The following is a 27,648-nucleotide window of genomic DNA, read 5'->3' as shown; positions in this document are numbered from 1 at the left end:
ATAATGCAATGACATGACCAATGGTAAATTCTTTACTGGTATGGTTACCCGTGGCTTTTATTATAACTTTAAATAAGTATCTACATGAACCTATAGGCCCAGACCCCAGCATCTCCAACCGTTGCTTGTACCCACCTTGCTCAATGAAAACGTGTGCCTTAGGATTACTCCTGCAGAGTTTTTGGGAAAAGGCCACATGGGAAAAGGCCACATGAATCCCAATCTGTTCTTATTCATGTCTCATGACCATACAGTATGTGTAGCTAATCTAAGAGCACACAGAAACGTGGCACCGCTGTGATTCAATAGGTCACATATTTACATCCACACGATCCTGAAAAGAATCATCAGGTGTTAAATGATATAGAAGAAAATTAGATTTGTGTCACTTCACCCTGGTAATTTAAACATAAATTATTTTACACACAGCATCAACATTGTTTTGATATTTATGACTTTAAACAGGAGCTACTGTAAATTGTGGCTCTGGAAATCAAACCACAACTTTTACAACTCAGTGTTCTTCTATTTAAAGTAAAAACATACATATTAACGTGAGCAGTGTCAGATTTGTTAACGGGACATGAACGTAACCTAAGATCAATGATAAAAAAAAGGTGCATAATAAAAGCTCTATGTATTAAATAACTGAAGAATATAATAGTAATAAAAAAACAATTAAAATAAAGGGGTGTGTACATATTGCTGCTTTAAACAACAACAAGAAAAAAGGATTAAACACTAGAGCACAATGTGCATTGTTCTCATATTCAAAGTGCTTTGGACAGAATATTCCAGACTCATATCATTCTGTTAGTAGTCATCATGTTATTGTGTATAAATAAAAGTTCCTTGTTCTTTGTCCTGATGCTGCACGATCTTTACACTGTTACAACAAACATTTTCTCCCCAATGTCTCAATGTTTGTTTTTTACTCCATTTGAACATGATTGAAGGAATGTATGCGTATTTTTATTGCCTGTCGGCTCCATCAGGTGAGTCCAGGTTTTAAAACTTAGTAGGCAAAAACAGGAGGCATTTCAGAGTTATTTAGAACTTCAAGTGAAGAGTCCATCTTTGGTCGTCCCTCTGCAGGAGTCACGTTCTCTAATAACAAGAAGTGAGTTCACACTCTAGATTCTGCATTTACTGAGTCACTCTTATTGAATCTCCTTTAGGTGACCCAATACTCTAGGACGTCTTCAGAACAGTGTGCATTTCAGATCATTCCGCAAGTGAACTGTGTTGTGAAACATCGAGTTAGTAATCTTGATTCAGCACCCTAGGAGTTCTTTAACCAAGCAGTACAGATATTTCACCGGCTCAGTCAAAAGTCCACAGTTAATATTTTTGTTAGAGAAATAATTTTCATAAAAGCTAAGTCAGCGTGGAAAAGCTCCATTAGAACACATTTTGCCAAATGAAAAGAAAAGTCTAGAACCCAGAACTTAAGTAGAAGTGTTTGGTATGATTGTTGCTCTGCCTCAAGCCAGCCTACTGTATACATCTTCTATATTCCCTAATTGATCAGTTAGTAAAAGGGAACTCTATCAAGACAGCATACCAAATCCTCAATGTTCTAGACCTACTAGAACAGTTCATGAATGAATCCTCTGCAGGTAAATCATGTTCAGGAATCATGTTCTAGAGTCTACAAGTGTTGAGGCATTAATCTGAAACTCCATCAGGAGATTACACAGATGATGTTTTATAACAAGAGTGTGAGTGTTCTGGAGTCAGTGATCCAGTCCCCATGCAGTCAAGCCAGGTAATTTGGGACTGCAATCACCAAAAGAACAATGTAGGTGTAGGTTCCACCAGGTACGGACTTAGTGACAGAGGCTGAGTTCCTTGCGAACTGAACACTTTTTACACTGGACAACACAACACCAGTGGAACTGACACAGGCAGTTCTCCTCCAGAACGACAACTTCATCTCTATATCCTCTCTCACAGCACAGCAGATCACAGCCACTCACATCCAATGCCGTGCTGTTGCAGGTCCTCCCCCTGGTCCCTGGGGAACCTGTCTTTCTGTTTGGAAGACAAAAGTCAGGTGACTCAGCAGAATAGATCAGATCCTGTTTATCTGGAGCTTTTATGTTCTGGCCAACAGGGATCAGTGTCTTTCCATCGTTGCTTCCCATAACCTTTGATGCACCATTGAAGCGCTCTAAAAGACGGTTGCCCACTTCCCGGAACCGAGGCAACTTCTTCCAGCAGGTGCGCAGTGTGCAGGAACCTGACAGCCCATGACATTTGCATTCAGTCCTCATGTAGTTCTTCACTGCCTGCAGTTAAACACACACACACACAAATTAAAGTGATAAAAGACGATGCACTTCAGAAGGAATTTGCCCTCCTGTACCCTCCTGTTCTCTGTAGCCTTGAGCTACTCAGGAGCTTATCAAACCTGAGAGCAGAGTTAAATCTTGATTTCCCTCAAGTAATTAACCAGCCATTAATGCCATAAACACAACACTTTCATCTTTGACTATTTAAAGCTCTTTTGCTATACAGTTAAAAATAGAATGTCATTAGATATATTTAATATCTCAAAAAAATCCACTGCACATTTGTCTGCTCTTTCTATACCGACTGTCTATCTCATCATAGTGAGAAGGTTACACACTCAAACACAAAAGAATTATCTGTAAAGTAGTGCCTGTGTTTATTAACAAGTCTTTGTTGACTTTGCCCTGCCTTTAGTCAGAACAGGATCTTTCTGCAGATAGAAGAGCTCAGGGGCTGATGTCGTTAAAGCCATGTCTGAAAGTGAAAGTGGCTCTCACTGGAACCACACAAACCTTCAGTCTACAAGGACACACTTTTGGGCATTTACTGAAAACGTCACTTTGATTTTGAAAATAGTTCTACAACCCACAGCACCCTTTTAGATTCAACAAACAGCTGATGTTATCTACATCAGCAAACTGGTTCTACTATCCTACTTGCCATGCCACGCATGCCTGCATGCCATGCTTCCTGCTGGATTCTCTGCCAGTGATTAAAGATCCTTCTTCACTTTGAATGCTGTTACTAAGGTCTACAAAGTAGCTCCTGCCCACATTTTTGAAGTCCATAATACCCTATACCCTTTTGCAGTCTACTTTTAAGGGCTGTAAGCTCTTCACCTCTTCTAGATCTTTCTATAAGAGTTTAATACCAAGATGTTTCTGTTCCTGAGGTCTACAAAATACCTGCTGCTATCTTGACCACTTTCTTATGTTCTACCAAGCCATTCCTCATGATCCTGCTCATGAGGTCTACATGTCTGATGCTGTGTCTGTGGCCTCCTGCAATGATCCCGTTCCTGCCCTAATGCTGTACAACGTGTACAAGCCCCTAATGCTGCTCCTAATCTCTTCAAGCCATAGCATTCTTCAGATTCTTCTTCTGAGGCCATCAAGCTTCTCATTCACAGATCTTGCACCAGAGGTCTACAAGCACCTGCTACCATCATAATCCTGCCCCTAAGGTCTACAAACCCCCAAAACCTAACAGAACCTTCTTGCCCCTGCTCTTTCCTCATACCTCTCCTCAAGCATTGCTTTTTGCTGAATGTTGCTCCTGGGAATCTTATCAAGGTTTATTCTTCCTCAGCTCTTCCTTAGGCAAAGATACCCTACAATTGTTTGTCTCTATGATGCTGTCAAAGGCTTTAAGCATTAAACACAGGTTTAAATTTAAACCTAACTCACTGAACACACACACACACACACACACACACACACACACACACACACACATACAGACAATATTATTATTATTATTATTTGTTGTAGTAGTAGTAATAGAAGTAGCAGTATTGAAACAATACGACAAATATAGTAAAATAATAAATATTATTATAAAAACTAATAATAATAATAATCCTTATCATCATCCTTATCATTACCAGGCGTCCGGCCTCATTGTTGTGCAGGTCGATGAGAGTACGGATGTCGCTCTTGCCCTTCTTGCGCTTGGCATCCATAAACTGTCTGGATTTCTCATAGCCAAACTCCACGTCATCTCCACAACCACCCCACTCCCAGGCCCCGCCCCCATCCCAAGCCCCATCGATAACGGGTGGAGCTTCAGCTTGGCGAGGGGGCGGGGCCTCACAGCCACACTGCAGTAGCTCCCCCATGCTGCAGGCCTGAGTTACTGCATGAGTCACTCCAGCTGCTGTGATGGCATAGACGAATGCAGTCTCCCGGATATCTGTCTTACACACACACACACACACACACACACACACACACACACACACACACACACACACACACAGTGTATAAAAACAAAATGAATTACAATCACTATATTAATCCTAGCTACCTGCTAACATGCCCAATGCCAAAACCAAATTCTTTATCAGAGTGTGTACGCATTTTCTTTCTTTAATCAAAAATCTGAAAAAACTTAAAAGGAGCTAATTGCAGTTATGAGCTAAAGTACTGTGTAGAAAACTAAAGTGCCATAAAACTGGTCCATCCATCCATCCATCCATTTTCTACCGCTTATCCGGGGCTGGGTTGCGGGGGCAGCAGTCTAAGCAGGGACGCCCAGACTTCCCTCTCCCCAGACACTTCCTCCAGCTCTTCCGGGGAAATACCGAGCCGTTCCCAGGCCAGCCGAGAGACATAGTCCCTCCAGCGTGTCCTAGGTCTTCCCTGGGGCCTCCTCCTGGTTCGGCATGCCCGGAACACCTCCCCAGGGAGGCGTCCAGGAGGCATCCGGAACAGATGCCTGAGCCACCTTAGCTGACTCCTCTCGATGTGGAGGAGCAGCAGCTCTACTCTGAGCTCCTCCCGGGTGACCGAGCTCCTCACCCTGTCTCTAAGGGAGCGCCCAGCCACCCTGCGGAGGAAACTCATTTCGGCCGCCTGTATCCGGGATCTTGTCCTTTCGGTCATGACCCAAAGCTCATGACCATAGGTGAGGGTAGGAACGTAGATGGACTGGTAAATAGAGAGCTTCGCCTTGCGGCTCAGCTCTTTCTTCACCACAACAGACCGGTATATCGACCGCATCACTGCAGAAGATGCACCGATCCGCCTGTCGTTCTCCCGCTCCATCCTTCCCTCACTCGTGAACAAGACCCCAAGATACTTAAACTCCTCCACTTGAGGCAGGAGCTCTCCACCAACCTGAAGGGGGCAAGCCACCCTTTTCCGGTTGAGAACCATGGCTTCGGACTTGGAGGTGCTGATTCTCATTCCTGCCGCTTCACGCTCGGCTGCAAACCGTCCCAGTGCACGCTGAAGGTCCTGATTTGAGGAAGCCAACAGGACAACATCATCTGCAAAAAGCATAGACGAAATCCTGTGGTCCCCAAACCGGACTCCCACCGGCCCCCGACTGCACCTAGAAATCCTGTCCATATAGATAATGAACAGGACCGGTGACAAAGGGTAGCTCTGCCGGAGTCCAACATGCACCGGGAACAAGTCTGACTTACTGCCGGCAATGCGAACCAAACTCCTGCTCCGGTCATATAGGGACCGGACAGCCCTTAGCAGAGGGCCCCAGACCCCATACTCCCAGAGTACCCCCCACAGGTCACCACGAGGGACACAGTCGAATGCCTTCTCCAGATCCACAAAGCACATGTGGACAGGTTGGGCAATCTCCATAAAACTGGTATTAGGAATAATTGAAGACTATTGTTTGGATTTGTTGTTTCTTTACAGCATCACAGCTAATTTGCACAGAATTGAGTTAAAATGTCTCTTGATGCTTTGGTCTATTCAATGTTTATTTAGCCCTCTGTTTAATGTCAAACTAATAATCAGTCATGTCAGATATTCTGACCTTGATGTCCTCAGGAATATTTGGAGTTTTATATCTTTATAAAATGTCCTCCTGCAATCCCAGTGTACTGTGTAAATAAATTGAACTTGAAGAAACAGGCAACACAATGCATGCTACATCTTTATCATTTCTGAGCCGCTATAATCACTCAATTACAGCTCAGAGAAAGAGAGAAAAAGAGTCTTGGCACTGTGAGGTTAGTGCCTCGGGCCGAGGCAGTGTCAGCTCTGTTTGGCATGTTTGAATAGCACAGAAAAACAGCTGGCGGTTATTTGTGCAGGAGCAGAAATATGCAAGTCTTCTTTGTGCACCCTTACCCTCTGTAACAGGAAGTGGACCTGCCACAACAGAGCCGATCGTGCTCTTAATGGCCGCGTCTCACCGTAATTGCAGCAAATGTTTCAAAACAGAAGAGCACTTATAGACATGAAGCCTTGCCTGTAGACATGGAGGAATTTATGATTAATTTCCATTTTGGAGAGGCAGTCAGTCAGTCTCGCGCCGTGGGGAGTCGAGTTGCAGCCTGTGTGCAAACATGTCAACTCACTGCAGGCCAAACTCATCAATCCTGCTGCGGATCTCAGATATGACACTGCTGACTCTGCACACTGAAGCTGGAATGGGGAGGTCGCAATAAAACTGGCACATCAACTGTCCATCTACTGTCCGGTGGTTCTGTCCAAACTGATACTGCTACAATCCTTCACGCTCTCTGAGATCACAAAACTCAGGACTTCTGGTAGTTCCCAGAATATCTAAGTCTACTAAAGGTGGTAGAGCGTTTTCTTATTTAGCTCCCAAACTCTGGAATAGTCGTCCTGATAGTGTTCGGGGCTCAGACACACTTTCCCAGTTTAAATGTAGATTAAAAACTCATCTCTTTAGTCAGACATACACATAATACATCCCATAATATTCTATTACATCAGACCAATTGCACATTATCATCTAGTACTTGCTAATATTATGAACAGCAGTCTTCTGCTTGTTCAATACATTGTCTTCTGTGTCATGAAGATTTTGGACCTCCACTGAGATGAGGGCGACTCTGTGAGAATCCTGAGGCATCTACAGATCTACCAGCTCCAGTTAGACTCTGTGATACTAAAGAGGAGATCTGAACTCCATGTAATCTTTTACACCAACACAACATTTATCAGACTGTATATTTATAATCACACCCCCAGTGTCACCCAGATGAGGATGAGGTTCCCCTTTGAGTTTTACTCATTTTCACATTTAAATAGATCTAATATTAATCTTGAATTTTGTATTATATTAATCTTAATATTATTCTTTATGAAAAGAAAAAATGTTTTTGTTCTGAAAAGCTGCTTTGTGACGATGTCAATTGTAAAAAGCACTATACAAATAAACTTGAACTGAATTGAATTCATACTGGGAGAACAGGATTATATATCCTGCCAGTATAATCCATCTAGCCTTGCTAGAAAAATGAATGATGGAAATAGTGCTAGCCCAGAGCTAACAGGATGTCCAGAAATTTATTATATCATGCACTAAAGAAGACAAATGGTAACATGTCTAACAACAAGCTTCATGTGTCCAAATATCACTGTAGGCCCAACTGATCTAAACAGCATTAATAAATGCTCAGCTATACAGACAAGACATCATATAAGGTAAAGTGTACAGAAAACAAAATGGTGAGTAAACCGCCTCCTGTACACAGTATGTGTTTATTCTTCCAGTAATGCAGCTCAGCCATTACACCAAATTGACTACCACAAAAACAATCTAACTCCTCTTTCTCTTATAGTGTGCCATTACTTTAGTGCTAGTTTATATGAATAAAAATTGTAGACTTATTTGTCTTTGCCCAGTTGTTGCACCTCCTCTCTGTATGCTGACTCATCATTCTTGTGATGAGACCCACCACGCATTGCTGCACAGTCGTGAGTCAGCAAGGTGAATAGCATTGTCCGTAGAATGGTTTGGACAATACACACACTGTAGGGGGTCCAGTGAGGGTTGCAACTGGGTCTTGATGTGCCTCGAATAACTTCATTTCAATAGGTGTGAGTGCAACGGTATGGTCTTCCTTGCTGTTACGTTGTTCTGCACCGACAGACAAACCGAGCGTAGAAGTCATTCAGCGCATCTGGGAGAGAAGCATCACTATCACAGGCAGGTGAAGCTGTTATGTAGTTCCTGATCGCCTGTATGCCCTGCCACATGCACTGGGTGTCTCCACTGTTGGATTGTCTGGGCGTGTGCGTGCTATGTTCTCTGATAGACAGTTTGGCCCTTGCTGTTCTTAGGGCCGCCCTGTCCCCTGTTCTGAAAGCTAGGTCTCTAGTCCTTAGCAGCGCGCACACTTAAGCAGTCATCCATGGCTTCTGATTGGAGCACGTGGTAATGGTCTTAGAGATGGTCACATCATCAATGCTCTTGATCGGTCACTGTAGCTGGTCAGCTGGTCACTGAGGCCGTGTACTCCTCCAAGTTGACGGAGTCGCCGTAGGGTGCAGCCTCCCTGAAGAAGCAACTCAAAGCAGTCCTGAAGAGCAGAGGTGGCTCACCTGCTTCAGAACCGGTTAAGTGCTGACGAGTGGTCTGTACGCCAGCGTGTTTTCCCCTCTCGTTGCAAAGTCCATATACTGATGGAAGTTAGGGAGCACTGATAGCCCCATAGAGTTCACATAGAGCCCCTTTAGCATTAGCTCTGGGGGAATGTAAACTCCGACAATAAAAACAGTGGTGAATTCACGTGGTAAATAAAAAATCCACTAGCGATGAGCAGTAACTAAGAACAAGAACAGAGTTCTTGCACCATTCCATGTTGATGTAAACACACACCACCACCGCGAGCCTTACTACACAGATCTGCATTTCTGTCTGCGTGAAGTTATAGTCCATCTAGCTGAATGGCGGCGTCTGGAAGTCTGTCGATGAGCCACGTCTCTGTGAAAACAAAGATGCAGCAGTTTCTAAACTCTCGCATGTAGTGCGTTCGAGTCGGATGTAGTCCAGTTAATTGTCCAGGAAGCAAATATTAGAAAGTAAAATGGACGGGAGAACCGCTTCCGCTTTCCCGAGCACTTCTTTCGGCATCCCCTCTCCTGGTCCATGGTATCAGGCAAAACTGAGGACTGGAGGCCTGGCCAATGCAACAAGCTGAGGGCATGAAGCCTTTCTAACACATCATCGTGCAATTTGGTTGTTGCACGATTTCCATATTGTATTAACGTCTGGCAGTTGTACATATGAACACCGCTGTCTCTGGTGTCTATATACTAGCAATAGTCGGGCTAAAAACTGTAAATAACACCATATTGTATCCGGAGTGGCCACTGTGTGCTACTGCCGTGCCGCCATCTTGAAAAAACTAAACTGATAAAACTAAAGAGATGGTTGTTGACTTCAGGAGAGCACAGAGCAACCAACCTCCACTGAACATTGACGGATCATCTGTAGAGATCATCAAGAGCACCAGATTTCTTGGTGTTCATCTAGCGGAGAACTTCACCTGGTCACTCAACACCAGCTCCATCACCAAGAAAGCCCAGCAGCGTCTCTACTTCTTAGTAAGGCTGAGAAAGACACATACCCCCCCCCCCCCAATACTGACCAATTTTTACAGAGGGACCATTGAGATCATCCTGAGCAGCTGCATCACTGTCTGGTTTGGGAACTGCACCATCTCAGATCGCAAGACCCTGCAGCGGATATTGAGGACAGCTGAGAAGATCATTGGGGTCTCTCTTCCCTCTATCATGGACACTTGCACCACACGCTGCATCCACAAAGCCAACAGCATTGTGGACCCCACACACCCCTCACACACACTCTTCACCCCACACACCCCGCACACACACTCTTTACCCTCCTTCCGTCTGGGAAAAGGTACTGAAGCATTCAGGCCTTATGACCAGACTGTGTAACAGTTTCATCCAGTATACATCCATATCTACAGCACCACCATATCAAACTGTTTACATGCTGTTTTACACTCTGTTTTTGCTCTTTGCACATGCTGTCTCACATTTCAGTCAATTGCTGTTTTTCACAATACATTATAATACCTTATGTAACTACTGCTATAACAATAATGTGTTCATTTCTGTATTTCTGCACATGCGACATTGATTGAACATATACAGTAGTGGTCAGTGCTGTTTTTGTGTATTGTCTTTTGTGTATTGCCTTTTGTGTGATGTCTTGTATTTTTTTACCTGGTGTACACCAGGTTGCCCAGATACACTTTATGTATCTAGGACTAACTTACTAAGTCCTTATAGCTCTGTCTTTGTTTTATGTAGCAACCTGATCCTGGAGTCCTGGATCCTGATCATTGTCTCATTTCACTGCAGCAGATATATATGGTTAAAATTATGATTTTTTTATGATTATAAAAACTTCTTGACTTGACTTGAAGTTAACAGATTACTAGAAATGCTTTCCACATGCTAGAAAAAAGTATTCTAAGTACTCTAAGATTAATAAGTTAAGAACATTAAAAAGTTATTATTTAAATATATAATTGTACGTCTTGAAATGTTTATTAAAACAATCTTATAGATAAGCTTTATTTATTCTATTTATGCTTCTAGCATTGTTTAAAATGTCTAATAAGGGTCTTATAATGAACAGTGTTTTTATTAAAAACAAGGACAGGCTCTGAGGTGATCTGTGAGATGCTGAGAAGTTTGGAGTGAAGTTTACACAACAGGAGGTAATGAGCTCAACCTCAGGGAGAGCAGCAGGAATGAAAAACTCTCCTGTGTACAGAGACCAGACATTACAGCAGGTTTATTAACATATTTATAGAGCTGAACAACAAGATACACACACACTCACACACACACACACATGCACACACACACTCACACACACTCACAGGCTGACACACATGCACACACACATAAGTACACACACACGCACACACTCACAAGCTCACACACACACAAACACACACACTCACATGCTCACACACAGACACATACATTCACACGCTGATGCACACGCACACACACACAGACACTCACACACACACACACTAACTCACTCAAACACACACTCACACACTCAAAACCTTGTTCACTTGGTCATCCATGTTCAACCGCATCCTCAGCACAGAGGAGTGCACTGGGGTTTTAAAATATTAAAATCAGGGTTAGAGGTCAAGGGTCATGACATAGTTGTGTGTATTACCTCAGCAGAGTGTATTGCCTCAGCAGATTGTATTGAGTGTGGTCTGAGAGTGTATTACCTCAGCAGAGTGTATTGCCTCAGCAGAGTGTATTGAGTGTGGTCTGAGAGTGTATTGCCTCAGCAGAGTGTATTGCCTCAGCAGAGTGTATTGAGTGTGGAATGAGAGTGTATTACCTCAGCAGAGTGTATTGCCTCAGCAGAGTGTATTGAGTGTGGTCTGAGAGTGTATTACCTCAGCAGAGTGTATTGAGTGTGGTATGAGAGTGTATTGCCTCAGCAGAGTGTATTACCTCAGCAGAGTGTATTGCCTCAGCAGAGTGTATTGAGTGTGGTCTGAAAGTGTATTACCTCAGCAGAGTGTATTGAGTGTGGTATGAGAGTGTATTACCTCAGCAGAGTGTATTGGGTGTGGTCTGAGAGTGTATTGCCTCGCAGAGTGTATTGAGTGTGGTCTGAGAATGTATTAGCTCAGCAGAGTGTATTTAGTGTGGTCTGAGAGTGTATTACCTCAGCAGAGTGTATTGAGTGTGGTATGAGAGTGTATTACCTCAGCAGAGTGTATTGCCTCAGCAGAGTGCATTACCTCAGCAGAGTGTATTACCTCAGCAGAGTGTATTAAATTAGCAAAGTGTATTGCCTCAGCAGAGTGTATTGCCTCAGCAGAGTGTATTACCTCAGCAGAGTGTATTGCCTCAGAAGAGTGTATTGAGTGTAGTCTGAGAGTGTATTACCTCAGCAGAGTGTATTACCTCAGCAGAGTGTATTAAATCAGCAGAGTGTATTACCTCAGCAGAGTGTATTGCCTCAGAAGAGTGTATTGAGTGTGGTCTGAGAGTGTATTACCTCAGCAGAGTGTATTACCTCAGCAGAGTGTATTACCTCAGCAGAGTGTATTGAGTGTGGTCTGAGAGTGTATTACCTCAGCAGAGTGTATTACCTCACCAGAGTGTATTGCCTCAGCAGAGTGTATTGAGTGTGGTATGAGCGTGTATTACCTCAGCAGAGTGTATTACCTCACCAGAGTGTATTGCCTCAGCAGAGTGTATTGAGTGTGGTCTGAGAGTGTATTACCTCAGCAGAGTGTTTTACCTCACCAGAGTGTATTGCCTCAGCAGAGTGTATTGAGTGTGGTCTGAGAGTGTATTACCTCAGCAGAGTGTATTGAGTGTGGTATGAGAGTGTATTACCTCAGCAGGGTGTATTACCTCAGCAGAGTGTATTGAGTGTGGTCTGAGAGTGTATTACCTCAGCAGAATGTATTGAGTGTGGTATGAGAGTGTATTACCTCAGCAGAGTGTATTACCTCAGCAGAGTGTATTGAGTGTGGTCTGAGAGTGTATTGCCTCAGCAGAGCGTATTGAGTGTGGTCTGGGAGTGTATTAGCTCAGCAGAGTGTATTTAGTGTGGTATGAGAATGTATTACCTCAGCAGAGTGTATTAAATCAGCAGAGTGTATTGCCTATGCAGAGTGTATTACCTCAGCAGAGTGTATTACCTCAGCAGAGTGTATTACTTCAGCAGAGTGTATTGAGTGTTGTCTGAGAGTGTATTACCTCAACAGAGTGTATTGCCTCAGCAGAGTGTATTACCTCAGCAGAGTGTATTGAGTGTGGTCTGAGAGTGTATTGCCTCAGCAGAGTATATTACCTCAGCAGAATGTATTGCCTCAGCAGAGTGTATTGAGTGTGGTCTGAGAGTATATTACCTCAGCAGAGTGTATTGCCTCAGCAGAGTGTATTGCCTCAGCAGAGTGTATTGCCTCAGCAGAGTGTATTGAGTGTGGTCTGAGAGTATATTACCTCAGCAGAGTGTATTGCCTCAGCAGAGTGTATTAAATCAGCAGAGTGTATTGCCTATGCAGAGTGTATTACCTCAGCAGAGTGTATTACCTCAGCAGAGTGTATTACTTCAGCAGAGTGTATTGAGTGTTGTCTGAGAGTGTATTACCTCAACAGAGTGTATTGCCTCAGCAGAGTGTATTACCTCAGCAGAGTGTATTGAGTGTGGTCTGAGAGTGTATTGCCTCAGCAGAGTATATTACCTCAGCAGAATGTATTGCCTCAGCAGAGTGTATTGAGTGTGGTCTGAGAGTATATTACCTCAGCAGAGTGTATTGCCTCAGCAGAGTGTATTGCCTCAGCAGAGTGTATTGCCTCAGCAGAGTGTATTGAGTGTGGTCTGAGAGTATATTACCTCAGCAGAGTGTATTGCCTCAGCAGAGTGTATTGCCTCAGCAGAGTGTATTGTCTCAGCAGAGTGTATTGAGTGTGGTCTGAGAGTGTATTGCCTCAGCAGATTAGCAGGTTATCTAGCAGGATTATAATAACTCAAATTATGTTTATTTGTGTTAAAGCTAGCTATCATAATACTGTACACTCATCAAACACCACCATACACCACCACACACTTTCACATTCTTACACACACATCATCCATTTTCATACACACCATCATTCACACCACCCATTTCCAGGTGATATTTATCTCTTTTATACAGCTGAGCAATTGATTGTTAAGGGCCTTGCTCAAGGGCCCAGGAGTGGCAGCTTGTGGGACAGGGATTCGAACTCATGACCTTCCAATTAGTAGTCCAACACCTTAAACACCTTAACCACTTCCACCCACCACTGTACACTTTTGACACACCAGCACACACTCATCACACACCACTGTACAGTCTTCACACACCACTGTACACTCATCACACACCACCACACACCCTTACACACCACCATATTCTCATCACACACCACCATACACTGGATACCCACCATCACACACCACCGTACACTCGTCACATACCCTCACACACCACCGTACACTTGTCACACACCCTCACACACCACCGTATTCTCATCACACACCCTAACACACCACTGTACGTTATGCTGTCCAACACTGTTTTTCTTCCTTTATATCTTAGAGGATGTTATAAAGATATAAAAAGGTTCTTCTCTCTTTCTCTCTCTCACCCTGTTGAAGGATTTTTCCAAAGTATTTGTTGTGGCTGGTGCAGTTCCAGCGTCTGAATCGGAACTGGTACTGACACTCTCTCACGCCGAGCTTCGCTCCTTTCACCACCTCAGTCACGATTTCTGGATGGTTCTGACACAGATCAGCCTGTTTACTGCCCAAACGCTTCGTCTTCCTGCAGATACTGTTAGGATCCATGACAAGGGGACTGCCCACTGCCCTGAAACACACACACACACACACACACACACACACACACACACACACACACACACACACACACACACACACATAAACATAAATCTCCAAAACTCCTGCTCCTGTTAAAGATGTGGTACAGGTACTAATGTTATTATGTTCTCCACTCTGATGCCTCTCTTCTCTCTTTCCTTCTTTTTCTTTTACTTTCTCTATTTGATTTCTTTCTTTCTTTCTTTCTTTCTTTCTTTCTTTCTTTCTTTCTTCAGTGCTTTTTAATATATCCTGTTCTTTTTTTTTAGCCCATTAAGTCTTTAAGCAGTGGTTCCTCCACAGGAAAGGCATCTTTATGTAATTTAAAGAAAACGCAAGCTTTTAGTTTCAGATGAAAATCTTTTTTTGTTAACGTACTTTATCATTAGGCAGCTGTCTGCACTATGAAAGGACACCTCATCGCTCTAGCTCCACTCTTGTCAGGCCTAATCTCTCAGAGTAATAGCGTTTATCTGCTGCACTGAGTTTATTTTAAGAAGTCGAGCTGAGCTCTCTGGCCAGGTGGTCCGAATAAGATGTATGATGTTGGAGATAGCAGGCTTACAGCCGATGCATCCCATCTGATTGGCCAAATGTTTCGTTTAAAACACAGAGGCTTACTCCATGACGCTCTCACGACCCCGCTCGCTGTACATGACACCTGGCAAGGGTACACTCTCTTGTGTTACCTCATGAGTGTATCTAACACACGCACACACAAATACATACACACACAGTCCTGCGTGAGAGTGTGATACTCAGGACATGCATAAAAACGTATTTTATTACTAGTGTTGGATCAGCCGGTTATAAAACTCTGTTAATGTTCCTCAGCTCTGTAAAGTGCCTTACGACTTTTAGAGTGTTGACATTATTGACAATGTTTCCATAGAGATAGCAAGCTGAAGACGACATCATCATCCTTGTGTCTTTTCCGACTCAACTGATTATCTGGTGTTTGTGTGGGTGTGTGTCGGAGCAATAATCCGGAATAACAGCACAACTCGTTAAAAATCAAAAACAGTCTCTCTCTCTCTCTCTCTCTCTCTCTCTCTCTCTCTCTCTCTCTCTCTTTCCTTTTCTCTCTCTCTCTCTCTCTCTCTCTCTCTTTCCTTTTCTATCTCTCTCTCTCTCTCTCTCTCTCTCTCTCTCTTTCCTTTTCTCTCTCTCTTTCCTTCTCTCTCTCTCTCTCTCTCTCTCTCTCTCTCTCTCTCTCTCTCTCTCTCTCTTTCCTTTTCTATCTCTCTCTCTCTCTCTCTCTCTCTCTCTCTCTCTTTCCTTTTTTCTCTCTCTCTCTCTCTCTCTCTCTCTCTCTCTCTCTTTCCTTTTCTCTCTCTCTCTCTCTCTCTCTCTCTTTCCTTCTCTCTCTCTCTCTCTCTCTCTCTCTCTCTCTCTCTCTCTCTCTCTCTCTCTCTCTCTCTCTCTCTCGCTTTCCTTCTCTCTCTTCAAGGGGTGAGGCTCAGCCTTTAAACTGTTTAAAGGACAGTGTTATGAAAATGAGGCGTGTGAGGATATCAGTATGACCATATACAAAGAGGAAGAATTTCACAACAGCTAAAGTCTTTCCAAACCATGAAGAATTCTGAACATGACTAATAAATTATAGAATTCACAAAATTTTAGTTAAACTGTCAGCTTTCTGGAATAGACAGGGAGAGTTGTGTTCCATATAGAACCTGTAAGTGTTCCTCAAACCTTAAAATGTGTGACATCTGTGAGATAAACAGTATCATCTCATGATGATGAAATACTGAAAGCTTCAATTGAGGGAAAGTTCATACTCTTAGTGAGTGAAAGAATTCATTACACTTCATTACACTTACAATTCATTAAGAATTTCATTACATTTTGACCTTCAGAGAAATCTGTTAAAATATCAAAGGCCTGAGGTTTTTCTGTTGCTAAGCTAACCTGTTATTTTATAAAAAGAATTTAAAGACATCCAAATTTCCAGTTAGCTTTAAGCTTTGTACTTGATTTACTAGTTAATTTTTTATTTTATTTTTTTTTTGCTAAAGCCACCTTTACTTTTATATGAAGAGAGCTTTTACCAATAAACATGATAAAATGGATAAAGATTTATATTTATCTCTAATAAGAGAGTCAGAGATGATGGTGGAGAGGAAAAGGTCCTTGAGATGATATGAGTAAGAAAACTCAGAGTGGGATTATAAATCATTATAAAAACTCAGAGTGGGATTATAAATCATTATAAAAACTGACAGTGGTATTATAAATGATTATAAACACAGAGTGAGATTATAAATTATTAAAAACACTGAGAGTGGGATTATAAATCATTATAAAAACTCAGAGTGGGATTATAAATCATTATAAAAACTCAGAGTGGGATTATAAATTATTATAAACACTGAGAGTGGGATTATAAATCATTATAAAAACTCAGAGTGGGATTATAAATCATTATAAAAACTCAGAGTGGGATTATAAATCATTATAAAAACTCAGAGTGGGATTATAAATCATTATAAAAACTCAGAGTGGGATTATAAATTATTAAAAACACTGAGAGTGGGATTATAAATCATTATAAAAACTCAGAGTGCGATTATAAATCATTATAAAAACTCAGAGTGGGATTATAAATCATTATAAAAACTCAGAGTGGGATTATAAATCATTATAAAAACTCAGTGGGATTATAAATCATTATAAACACTGAGATTTTTTTCTCTTCCTTTTTTCCCCTGGTAACTACACAAACAGGAAAAGGGAATATGCAAAATAATAAACAAGCCTTAAAGACATGAACCTGTAAATACACAGAAACCGAACATGGTGTAAACACCAGGGTGGGACTGACTGAGTAAACACAGAGCAGGTGAACACACTGAGGGAAGAATGGATGACAGGAGGAGGGCGGGGCCAAGCCCAAAAACAGACATCAAAACAAGCGCTAGCCTGAGGTTCTTGCTGCCATAGCAACTGCAATCATGAGCATTTACAATTAAACATATATCCTGATTTATTGGACTTGAATAATAAGATAGTAAAATCTAAATTCTACGTCACTGATGAGGAACAGAAAAGTTCTCAGTTCAGATCTAAACACTGCACCCTGCAGATTAACCACCCCATCATTCATCACAGGTCTGATCAATCTGATCACACTGTACCATGCTTTTTTATACGCTCAGTGCAGGACAGTGCTGTTTTTTTTTAACCTGCAGAATGAAATTATGGGATTGACTTCATAGTGGCTTCTGAATGGGACAGAATTTATTTCATATAATTCCTCAGGACATGTGAAGATCCAACATCCAACATGTGTCCCAACACTGCCACTCTTACACCATGCTAGAATTACCCATAAACCCTGGAGAGAATCGTAAGGCTGTTCTGAGTTCAGCTGGTCATATGGGTGACGATCAGCTTGTCCTCAGATGACGGAAGAAACTCAGAAGAGAACAGATCAGATCTAAAGCTCAGAGATGCTGAAAATCTACTTGATACTACAGTAGAAACTAAATATTTATTGTATTATAATATACTCCATGTATCACAATATTTAAAAAATATATTTTTATAACTATTTTATACTATTTCTCTTTTAAGTAAGAAACTGTGTTAACCTTTTAGACTGTTCAAGAGACAGTTTAAAACTCTAAAAGACTCCTTCAATCAGGATGTTAGTGTTTCATCATCTAAAGTCCTGTCTCACACTCAGACTTTAAGTAGCTGCTGTGAGGACACGAGCTAAAGCCTTCAGTAAACAGCAACTTTCATGAAAAATCAGAAATCAGAAATTTATTGATTTATAATAAATCAGAAACAATAATTCCAGAATTAAGTTTTAATAGACTTTGTGAATTTGTTTCTAAACAAATTAATGAATGAATTAATAAAAAAATAATGAATGAATGTGCAAATAAATAAATACAAACATCCACAGAATTAATCCAGGGAATTAAAGTCCCACACTAGAGGAGCTGCTTAAAATGTTCACATTAAACCTTCAGCAGCAGAAAACGTGTAACATGTAAAAACAGATAATATCCTAATATCCAATCAGATTAGTTTTATCTTCAGCACTGATTGTTTATTAAATCGCTTAACATCTTGTGTTATGAGTTAATTCCAGGAGGTTAGTGTCACACACACTGAAACTGAAACAAACTCTGAAATCTCTGTTCTAATTTACTACACAGCTGACACACACACACACACACACACACACACACACACACACACACACACACACAGATCTCGGGTTTCATGATGGAGCGTGTGGTTGCAGATAAGCGTCGTCTCCTCCACTCGGAGAAAGAGTGAAACTCATCCTGTTCCTAATCCTCAAACTATGCTGGATATGTAGTCAATCACAAGCAGTGTGTGTGTGTGTGTGTGTGTGTGTGTGTAAAGTGAATCTGAGGGAACGCCAGGCTCCTGTCAGCTCACCTTTATCTCATCTCTCACGGCTGCTTGATTGGAAACATCACCGTCATCCAGTATGAGAAAACAAGATGAAGTGTGTGTGTGTGTGTGTGTGTGTGTGTGTGTGTGTTCACTAAACAATACTGATAATAAGTTTTAATGAATGATTATTAATATGATTTGGAATTTTACATAATACTAACCTTAACTGATGAATCTATCTCTTTTAATATGATTTGTATGTATTAACTATAAAGTAAAATAATAATCATAAGTTATTGTAAGTTAATAATAAGTTGTTATATTATAATAATAATAATAATAATAATAATAATAATAATAATAATAATAATACACAAAATAAAATTGAAAGTGCTTTGGAACTGTTTGTATTACTGTTTGTATATCAGTTTATTATATATAAATAAATCAGAGGATTTAAATAATGTCTAAACTGATTCTTTAATGCTATTAAAATGTTTTCAAATCTTCTACTACTGAGTGTTAAAGCTGCAGCCATGAGGGGAGTTCAGTGTGCAGAACAGTGACAGGATGTTAATACACTGTGTTCAACATTCAACACTACTCATTTAAATATTCATCAACAATTATGTATGACAATCTCATGGTGGCCGAGAAGTGCAATACACATTAACAAATCTGAAAACACAACGACAAGTCAGACAACCCGGAAACGGTAGTGTGTCGTTTTTGAATGGAAACTTACCGATCATTGGACAAGACACCTGTCACTCAAGATATACAGGTATGGAATCTTATGTGTAATGTGTAAAGTTCTCCGTTTAAATATAAGAAAATAACAGAATTAATCCACAGTAATCCATTCCAACTTTTCCCTGCGGCAGACTGTTGAACTTCATGTATACCTTGAGTGACAGGTGTCTTGTCCAATCACAAACTATACCAACCTCTTGTTGTGTTTTTGGATTTGTTAATTTGTTTTGCACTTCTTGGCCACCGTACAATCTACATGCTAATGCTAGCTAGCTATTAAACCAGGTTAAAAACTGTTCTGTAGGATTCAACACAACCTTCTACACGAACTCTACACATTTCTACACTGTACTGTGCCACTCCACACATTTCTACACTGTACTACACTCAGTCAACATTTCTACACTGCACATTTCTACACTGTACTACACCACTCCACACATTTCTACACTGTACTACACCACTCCACACATTTCTACACTGTACTACACCACTCCACACATTTCTACACTGTACTACACCACTCCACACATTTCTACACTGTACTACACCACTCTACACATTTCTACACTGTACTACACCACTCCACACATTACTACACTGTACTACACCAATCTACAAATTTCTACACTGTACTACACCACTCTACACATTTCTACACTGTACTACACCACGCCACACATTTCTGCACTGTACTACACCACTCCACACATTTCTACACTGTACTACACCACTCCACACATTACTGCACTGTACTACACCACTCCACACATTTCTACACTGTACTACACCACTCCACACATTTCTACACTGTACTACACCACTCTACACATTTCTACACTGTACTACACCACTCCACACATTACTACACTGTACTACACCAATCTACAAATTTCTACACTGTACTACACCACTCTACACATTTCTACACTGTACTACACCACTCTGCACATTTCTACACTGTACTACCCCACTCCACACATTTCTACACTGTACTACACCAATCTACAAATTTCTACACTGTACTACACCACTCCACACATTTCTACACTGTACTACACCAATCTACAAATTTCTACACTGTACTACACCACTCTGCACATTTCTACACTGTACTACACCACTCCACACATTACTACACTGTACTACACCACTCCACACATTTCTACACTGTACTACACCAATCTACAAATTTCTACACTGTACTACACCACTCCACACATTTCTACACTGTACTACATCACTTCACACATTTCTACACTGTACTACCCCACTCCACACATTTCTACACTGTACTACACCACTCTGCACATTTCTACACTGTACTACCCCACTCCACACATTTCTACACTGTACTACATCACTTCACACATTTCTACACTGTACTACCCCACTCCACACATTTCTACACTGTAAAACCTACTCCACACATTTCTACACTGTACTACACCACTCCACAGATTTCTACACTGTACTACACCACTCCACAGATTTCTACACTGTACTACACCACTCCACAGATTTCTACACTGTACTACACCACTCCACATATTTCTACACTGTACTACACCACTCCACACATTTCTACACTGTACTACACCACTCTGCACATTTCTACACTGTACTACCCCACTCCACACATTTCTACACTGTAAAACCTACTCCACACATTTCTACACTGTACTACACCACTCCACAGATTTCTACACTGTACTACACCACTCCACAGATTTCTACACTGTACTACACCACTCCACAGATTTCTACACTGTACTACACCACTCCACAGATTTCTACACTGTACTACACCACTCCACACATTTCTACACTGTACTACACCACTCCACACATTTCTACACTGTACTACCCCACTCCACACATTTCTACACTGTACTAAACCACTCCACACATTTCTACACTATACTACACCACTCTACACATTTCTACACTGTACTACCCCACTCCACACATTTCTACACTGTACTACACCACTCCACACATTTCTACACTATACTACACCACTCTACACATTTCTACACTGTACTACACCACTCCACACATTTCTACACTGTACTACCCCACTCCACACATTTCTACACTGTAATAACCACTCCACACATTTCCACACTGTACTAAACCACTCCACACATTTCTACACTGTACTACACCACTCCACACATTTCTACACTATACTACACCACTCTACACATTTCTACATTGTACTAAACCACTCCGCACATTTCTACACTATACTACACCACTCTACAGATTTCTACACTGTACTAAACCACTCCACACATTTCTACATTGTACTACACCACTCCACACATTTCTACACTGTACTACACCAATCCACACATTTCTACACTGTACTACACCACTCCACACATTTCTACACTGTACTACCCCACTCCACACATTTCTACACTGTACTACCCCACTCTACACATTTCTACACTGTAATACCCACTCCACACATTTCTACACTGTACTACACCACGCCACACATTTCTGCACTGTACTACACCACTCCACACATTTCTACACTGTAATACACAACTCTACACATTTCTACACTGTAATACAAAACTCTACACATTTCTACACTGTACTACACTCATTCTCCACATTTCTACATTGTATTACACCACTCTATATAACTCTGTACATTTCTACACTCTACTACACCACTTTACACAGCTCCACACTACACATTTCTACAGTGTACTACACTACTCTACATTCTACTCTATTCAACCAACCATTATATGTGGCCCAACAGCATTCTACACTAGTTTTTACAACATTAAATTTTCTAAACTGTTCACTATGGTTCTAAATTGTTCTACACCATTTTCTTATATACATAGCATGCACAATACATGTATAGATAAAACATAATTTGAACACACACACCTGGCTGTGCACCAGCACATGACTCTGCCCCCTTCGAGTATTTCTATCTCTCAAGGCCTTTCATCTCTTCGGCCGTCTCGCTGTCCATCACACACACTCATCACACACTAGCAGATAACACTGAATTTCTACAGAGCCTCATTGTCCACTGGACCTCCAGGTGTGTGTGGGAGTGTGCACACACACACACACACACACACACACAGCTGCAGTTGGCTTTGAAAGTCCCAGTGCATTTCCTTGTCATGTTTTTGTTTTATTAAACTAATACTCTAACTGTTCTAAAGGTTAGTGCTACGAGAACAATGTTGCTAGGCAACTGGAAATATGTACACAGAACTTAAGCTAGGTAAATACTGAGAATAACAGATTAGATTGATAATACAAAGCTGTGTGAAAGAACAGTAACCATGGAAACGACACAGAAACTTCAGAAATCTGTTGATACTTTCTGATTAAATACTCACAATAAAATAAACACTTAAATTACATTAAACACTAATGCAAACTTCCAAAAAGTCAACTTATGTCTAAAGCTAAAGCTAAGCTAACTGTCTAAATCTGAACTCTGGTAACTTTTCAGAAGTGTATAAACACACAAAGTAACAACAGGTAACATCCCAAAATTTCCATAACATTGAGTAGAAAATATAAAAGAATTCAGAGACAAAAATAAAATCTACCAAAGTTACAAAACATTTGATAACATATGAATCAGCTAATCACAATATCAAGAACTGATATCAGAAGAATTTTATATTGCATATCACACACACACACACACACACACACACACTGCTATGAGCAGCTGGTCTCCACCTCCATTTAGGAACAAATGAGGTGAAAATGTGAAATGTGGAGATTCCGTTTAAAAATATGGACCTGTTGCTGTAGTCTTTGGTCTATGTTTATTAAACACTTCTTTCCGTGTGTGTGTGTGTGTGGCACTTTCAGTCTGAGTGAACCAAGTGTGTGACGACACCCATTGCCTGCAGCGTTACCTCAAATTCCAACTGTGACCCCTTTAATGTCTCGACCTGCAAATTACGTCTTAGACCTGCAGCTAGACACACACACACAAACACACACATATACACACACACAATCACACACACACACACAAACACACACATACATACAGTACACACACACAATCACACACACATACATACACACACAATCACACAATCACACACACACAAACACACACATACATACACACACACACAATCACACACACAATCACACACACACACACAATCACACACACACACAGACATATACACACTCACAGACACACGCACATACATACATCATACACACACACGCACATACATACACACAGACACACACACAGACATACAAACACTCACATACATACACATACACACACACATACACACACATACATACACACACACTCACTCAATGTGGCTCGTCTCTGGAAATGTCATTTTAGGTCTTTGAGTGTTGGCTTAGCGCTGATTAAATGATTAGATGTTGAATTCTTAATGGATCAGTTTGTGAAAGTTCTGTCTGTTCATTTAGGGTTCAGTACAGCAGAAGTGGGAGCTTTAATCTTAAGGGTGTGTCTCTGTAAAAGGATGCCATCAGTTGAAGTATTTAACAAAACAAACAAAAAAGTCTTTCAGAAAACACAAAAAACTCAAGAAGCAGGATAAGGACTGCTAACATCATACTGCTTTAGGACCTTCACCACATCATGACAGTGTTTCCACACATCCTCCTTACATCACTACATATTAATGTCAAGTTATATTAAGTCCTGTGTAAGATATGATATAATATATAATAATATAATATAGAATAATATAATATAGAATAATATAATATAGAATAATCCATTATCCATTATCCACCTGGCCCCACCCAATTCTCTTTGCAGAATCCACCTGGCCCCACCCCAGTGTCTGCAGAATCCACCTGGCCCCACCCCAGTGTCTTTGCAGAATCCACCTGGCCCCACCCAATTCTCTCTGCAGAATCCACCTGGCCCCACCCAATTCTCTCTGCAGAATCCACCTGGCCCCACCCCAGTGTCTCTGCAGAATCCACCTGGCCCCACCCAATTCTCTCTGCAGAATCCACCTGGCCCCACCCCAGTGTCTCTGCAGAATACACATGGCCCCACCCAATTCTCTTTGCAGAATCCACCTGGCCCCACCCCAGTGTCTGCAGAATCCACCTGGCCCCACCCCAGTGTCTTTGCAGAATCCACCTGGCCCCACCCAATTCTCTCTGCAGAATCCACCTGGCCCCACCCAATTCTCTCTGCAGAATCCACCTGGCCCCACCCCAGTGTCTCTGCAGAATCCACCTGGCCCCACCCAATTCTCTCTGCAGAATCTACCTGGCCCCACCCCAGTGTCTCTGCAGAATCCACCTGGCCCCACCCAATTCTCTCTGCAGAATCCACCTGGCCCCACCCCAGTGTCTCTGCAGAATACACCTGGCCCCACCCAATTCTCTTTGCAGAATCCACCTGGCCCCACCCCAGTGTCTGCAGAATCCACCTGGCCCCACCCCAGTGTCTCTGCAGAATCCACCTGGCCCCACCCAATTCTCTCTGCAGAATCCACCTGGCCCCACCCAATTCTCTCTGCAGAATCCACCTGGCCCCACCCCAGTGTCTCTGCAGAATCCACCTGGCCCCACCCAATTCTCTCTGCAGAATCTACCTGGCCCCACCCCAGTGTCTCTGCAGAATCCACCTGGCCCCACCCAATTCTCTCTGCAGAATCCACCTGGCCCCACCCAATTCTCTCTGCAGAATCCACCTGGCCCCACCCCAGTGTCTCTGCAGAATCCACCTGGCCCCACCCCAGTGTCTCTGCAGAATCCACCTGGCCCCACCCAATTCTCTCTGCAGAATCCACCTGGCCCCACCCTAGTGTCTCTGCAGAATCCACCTGGCTCCACCCTAGTGTCTTAGCAGAATCCACCTGGCCCCACCCAATTCTCTCTGCAGAATCCACCTGGCCCCACCCTAGTGTCTCTGCAGAATCCACCTGGCTCCACCCTAGTGTCTTAGCAGAATCCACCTGGCCCCTCCCAATTCTCTCTGCAGAATCCACCTGGCCCCACCCCAGTGTCTCTGCAGAATCCACCTGGCCCCACCCCAGTGTCTCTGTAGAATCCAACTGGCCCCACCCAATTCTCTCTGCAGAATCCACCTGGCTCCACCCAATTCTCTCTGCAGAATCCACCTGGCCCCACCCAATTCTCTCTGCAGAATCCACCTGGCCCCACCCTAGTGTCTCTGCAGAATCCACCTGGCTCCACCCTAGTGTCTTAACAGAATCCACCTGGCCCCACCCAATTCTCTCTGCAGAATCCACCTGGCCCCACCCAATTCTCTCTGCAGAATCCACCTGGCCCCACCCCAGTGTCTCTGCAGAATCCACCTGGCCCCACCCTTGATCTTTCTAGATCATTCCACCTAGCCAAGTCATTGGTCTCTCTAGAGCACCAGCTGGCTCCCCCAACCCCTTGAGTTTCTAGAGCTATCCAGCTAAACCCATCCCCTATGGTGCTTTGGACTCACCAAACTCAACTCCAGCGTTTTCCTTTTTAGATGTATGTATTCATATACTTACCCCACCTTTAATCCCATTTCTACCTGCCCACTTGGTTCTTCTAGAGACCACCAACTAAACCTGGCCTCTCTACCTCTTTAGTCTTCATCCACCTGGTTATGTCCCATAGCTGTCAGGACCTATACGTCTGGCCTCACTCGTAATATCTTGTGCCAGTCCCCCATCAGTTTTCTCAAGCATCCACATGGCCACACCCCTAATCTCTCTTGACCGCCCACCTGCCTACACCTACTAATTTCGTTCAACTATACACCTGTCCAGACCCCCTAATCTCTCTACAGCCTCCACCTGGCCACACTGACTAAGCTTTCTAGAGCATCCACATGGCCACACCCACTAATCTCTCTCAACCACATATCTGGCCACACCCTCTAATCTCTAGACCATATAACTGGCCACACCTCCTAATCTTGCTAGAGAATCTACCTAGCTACATTCACTTGGCCCCGCCCCTAAGTTGTCTGGACTCATCTATTTGACTCTGTCTTATTATGAGATCTGGAGCCATCTATTTGGCTCTGCCCCCAATTCCTCATAGCACTGCTAGTAGCGACTTGAATAATGCGGAAAATCTGAGAAATCACCTATACTGTATCTCTCTCTCTCTCTCTCTCTCTCTCTCTCACACACACACACACACACACACACACACACACACACACACACTATTATGAAAACAGCAGTGTATTCTCTAACAGCTATTAGAGTCAACATAGAAGCTCATGTTAAGCACACACACACACACACACACACAGTCATTTCTCTGCTGTCTCCTATCTAAACTTTACTGTCCTGTGGTCTGCTGCTCCTTTATGTTCAGTGTAGTGTTAGGGTAGTGTTAGGGTAGTGTAGCACCGGGTCTTAGGGAAACTACATTTTGTCCCTTGCTGAACTTTTTGGTGATTAGAAGGAATGACAATAAAGTTGACTTTGATTTTGTTGGTACTCACCACCACATGCCGATGATGTTGACTGGGCAGAGCAGGATGAAGAAGAGCGCGAGCTGGTACTGAGAGCGCATGGCAAGAGTGAGGGATGGAGATAAGTGATGATGATGATGATGATGATGATGATGATCCTAAACTCCTGGGTCTGTCTGTATATATATGTGTGTGTGTGTGTGTGTGTGTGTGTGTGTGTGTGTGTGTGTGTGTGTAGCCTTTTGTACGAGTTTAACAGTGCTAAAGAGTGCACACTTTCTCCAATCTTCTTTTTCCTCCTACACACTCAGCCCACGAGACAAAAAATTTTTCCCAGAAGAAGAAATACAGATTCATTGTGTATAAATTAAAAGTAATAAAAATAAAAATAAAAATGAAGATTAAAAATGAACTCCACAGAGAAATGGAGTGTTCCAGCTGCTGTGAGGATGGAGTGCGCTGCTGTGCGCTTCAGTGTGGAGCTGTCAGTGTTTCCCCAGCGGCTCTGTCTTACTCCACACTCAGGGATGCCAGATTGCTCCAATATCCACATGAAGGTTGCCAGATTCAATACCATTTAAGCTGTTCAAGCACAACTGGACTGCTGATTGTTTTTAAAATTAAAAACAAAATGTGATGAAGTAGAGTTACTCTTAACCCCATGAATATGATTAGATTCCTCTTCTAACAAAACAATTGTCCCATGATTACAACTATATGTATTAAAGAAGATAATCAGATCAGAATTTTAACACCATTAGCATGCTCTCTCTAACATTATAGCAGGTATAAACAACTAAAGCAATGACACTAGAGACTCTTAATATAAACATGTGATGTGCAACTGCACTAGTGTCATAGCTGCTGTTGTAGAAAACTAATCAACACCT

The 27,648-nt window shown here is 42.2% G+C and overlaps 1 protein-coding gene across 1 annotated transcript; it reads right to left on the bottom strand.

The window, feature by feature from the left end:
• Positions 1-28: 28 nt before the first annotated feature.
• wnt6b (wingless-type MMTV integration site family, member 6b) lies at positions 29-27,211 on the bottom strand. The gene is made up of 4 exons (XM_060877135.1): positions 26,789-27,211; positions 13,944-14,164; positions 3,899-4,206; positions 29-2,291 (listed from the first exon to the last, which is right to left on the bottom strand). The coding sequence occupies exons 1-4, from the start codon at positions 26,857-26,859 to the stop codon at positions 1,830-1,832; spliced, it is 1,062 nt and encodes a 353-aa protein (XP_060733118.1). The 5' UTR covers positions 26,860-27,211; the 3' UTR covers positions 29-1,829.
• Between the last annotated feature and the right edge of the window lie 437 nt (positions 27,212-27,648).

The sequence above is a fragment of the Tachysurus vachellii genome, chromosome 8 (genome assembly GCF_030014155.1).
Source record: "Tachysurus vachellii isolate PV-2020 chromosome 8, HZAU_Pvac_v1, whole genome shotgun sequence".
NCBI lineage: Eukaryota > Metazoa > Chordata > Actinopteri > Siluriformes > Bagridae > Tachysurus > Tachysurus vachellii.
Note: the sequence above shows the minus strand (reverse complement) of the source record. Positions and strands in the feature narration are given on the sequence as shown.

Coding starts and splice junctions, on each gene's coding strand:
- wnt6b (XM_060877135.1), bottom strand. CDS start 26,859: ATGCGCTCTCAGTACCAGCTCGCGCTCTTCTTCATCCTGCTCTGCCCA. Junction 14,165..26,788: donor AACATCATCGGCATGTGGTG/GTGAGTACCAAC, acceptor TGTGTGTTTCAG/GGCAGTGGGCAGTCCCCTTG. Junction 4,207..13,943: donor TGGAAAAATCCTTCAACAGG/GTGAGAGAGAGA, acceptor TGTGTAAGACAG/ATATCCGGGAGACTGCATTC.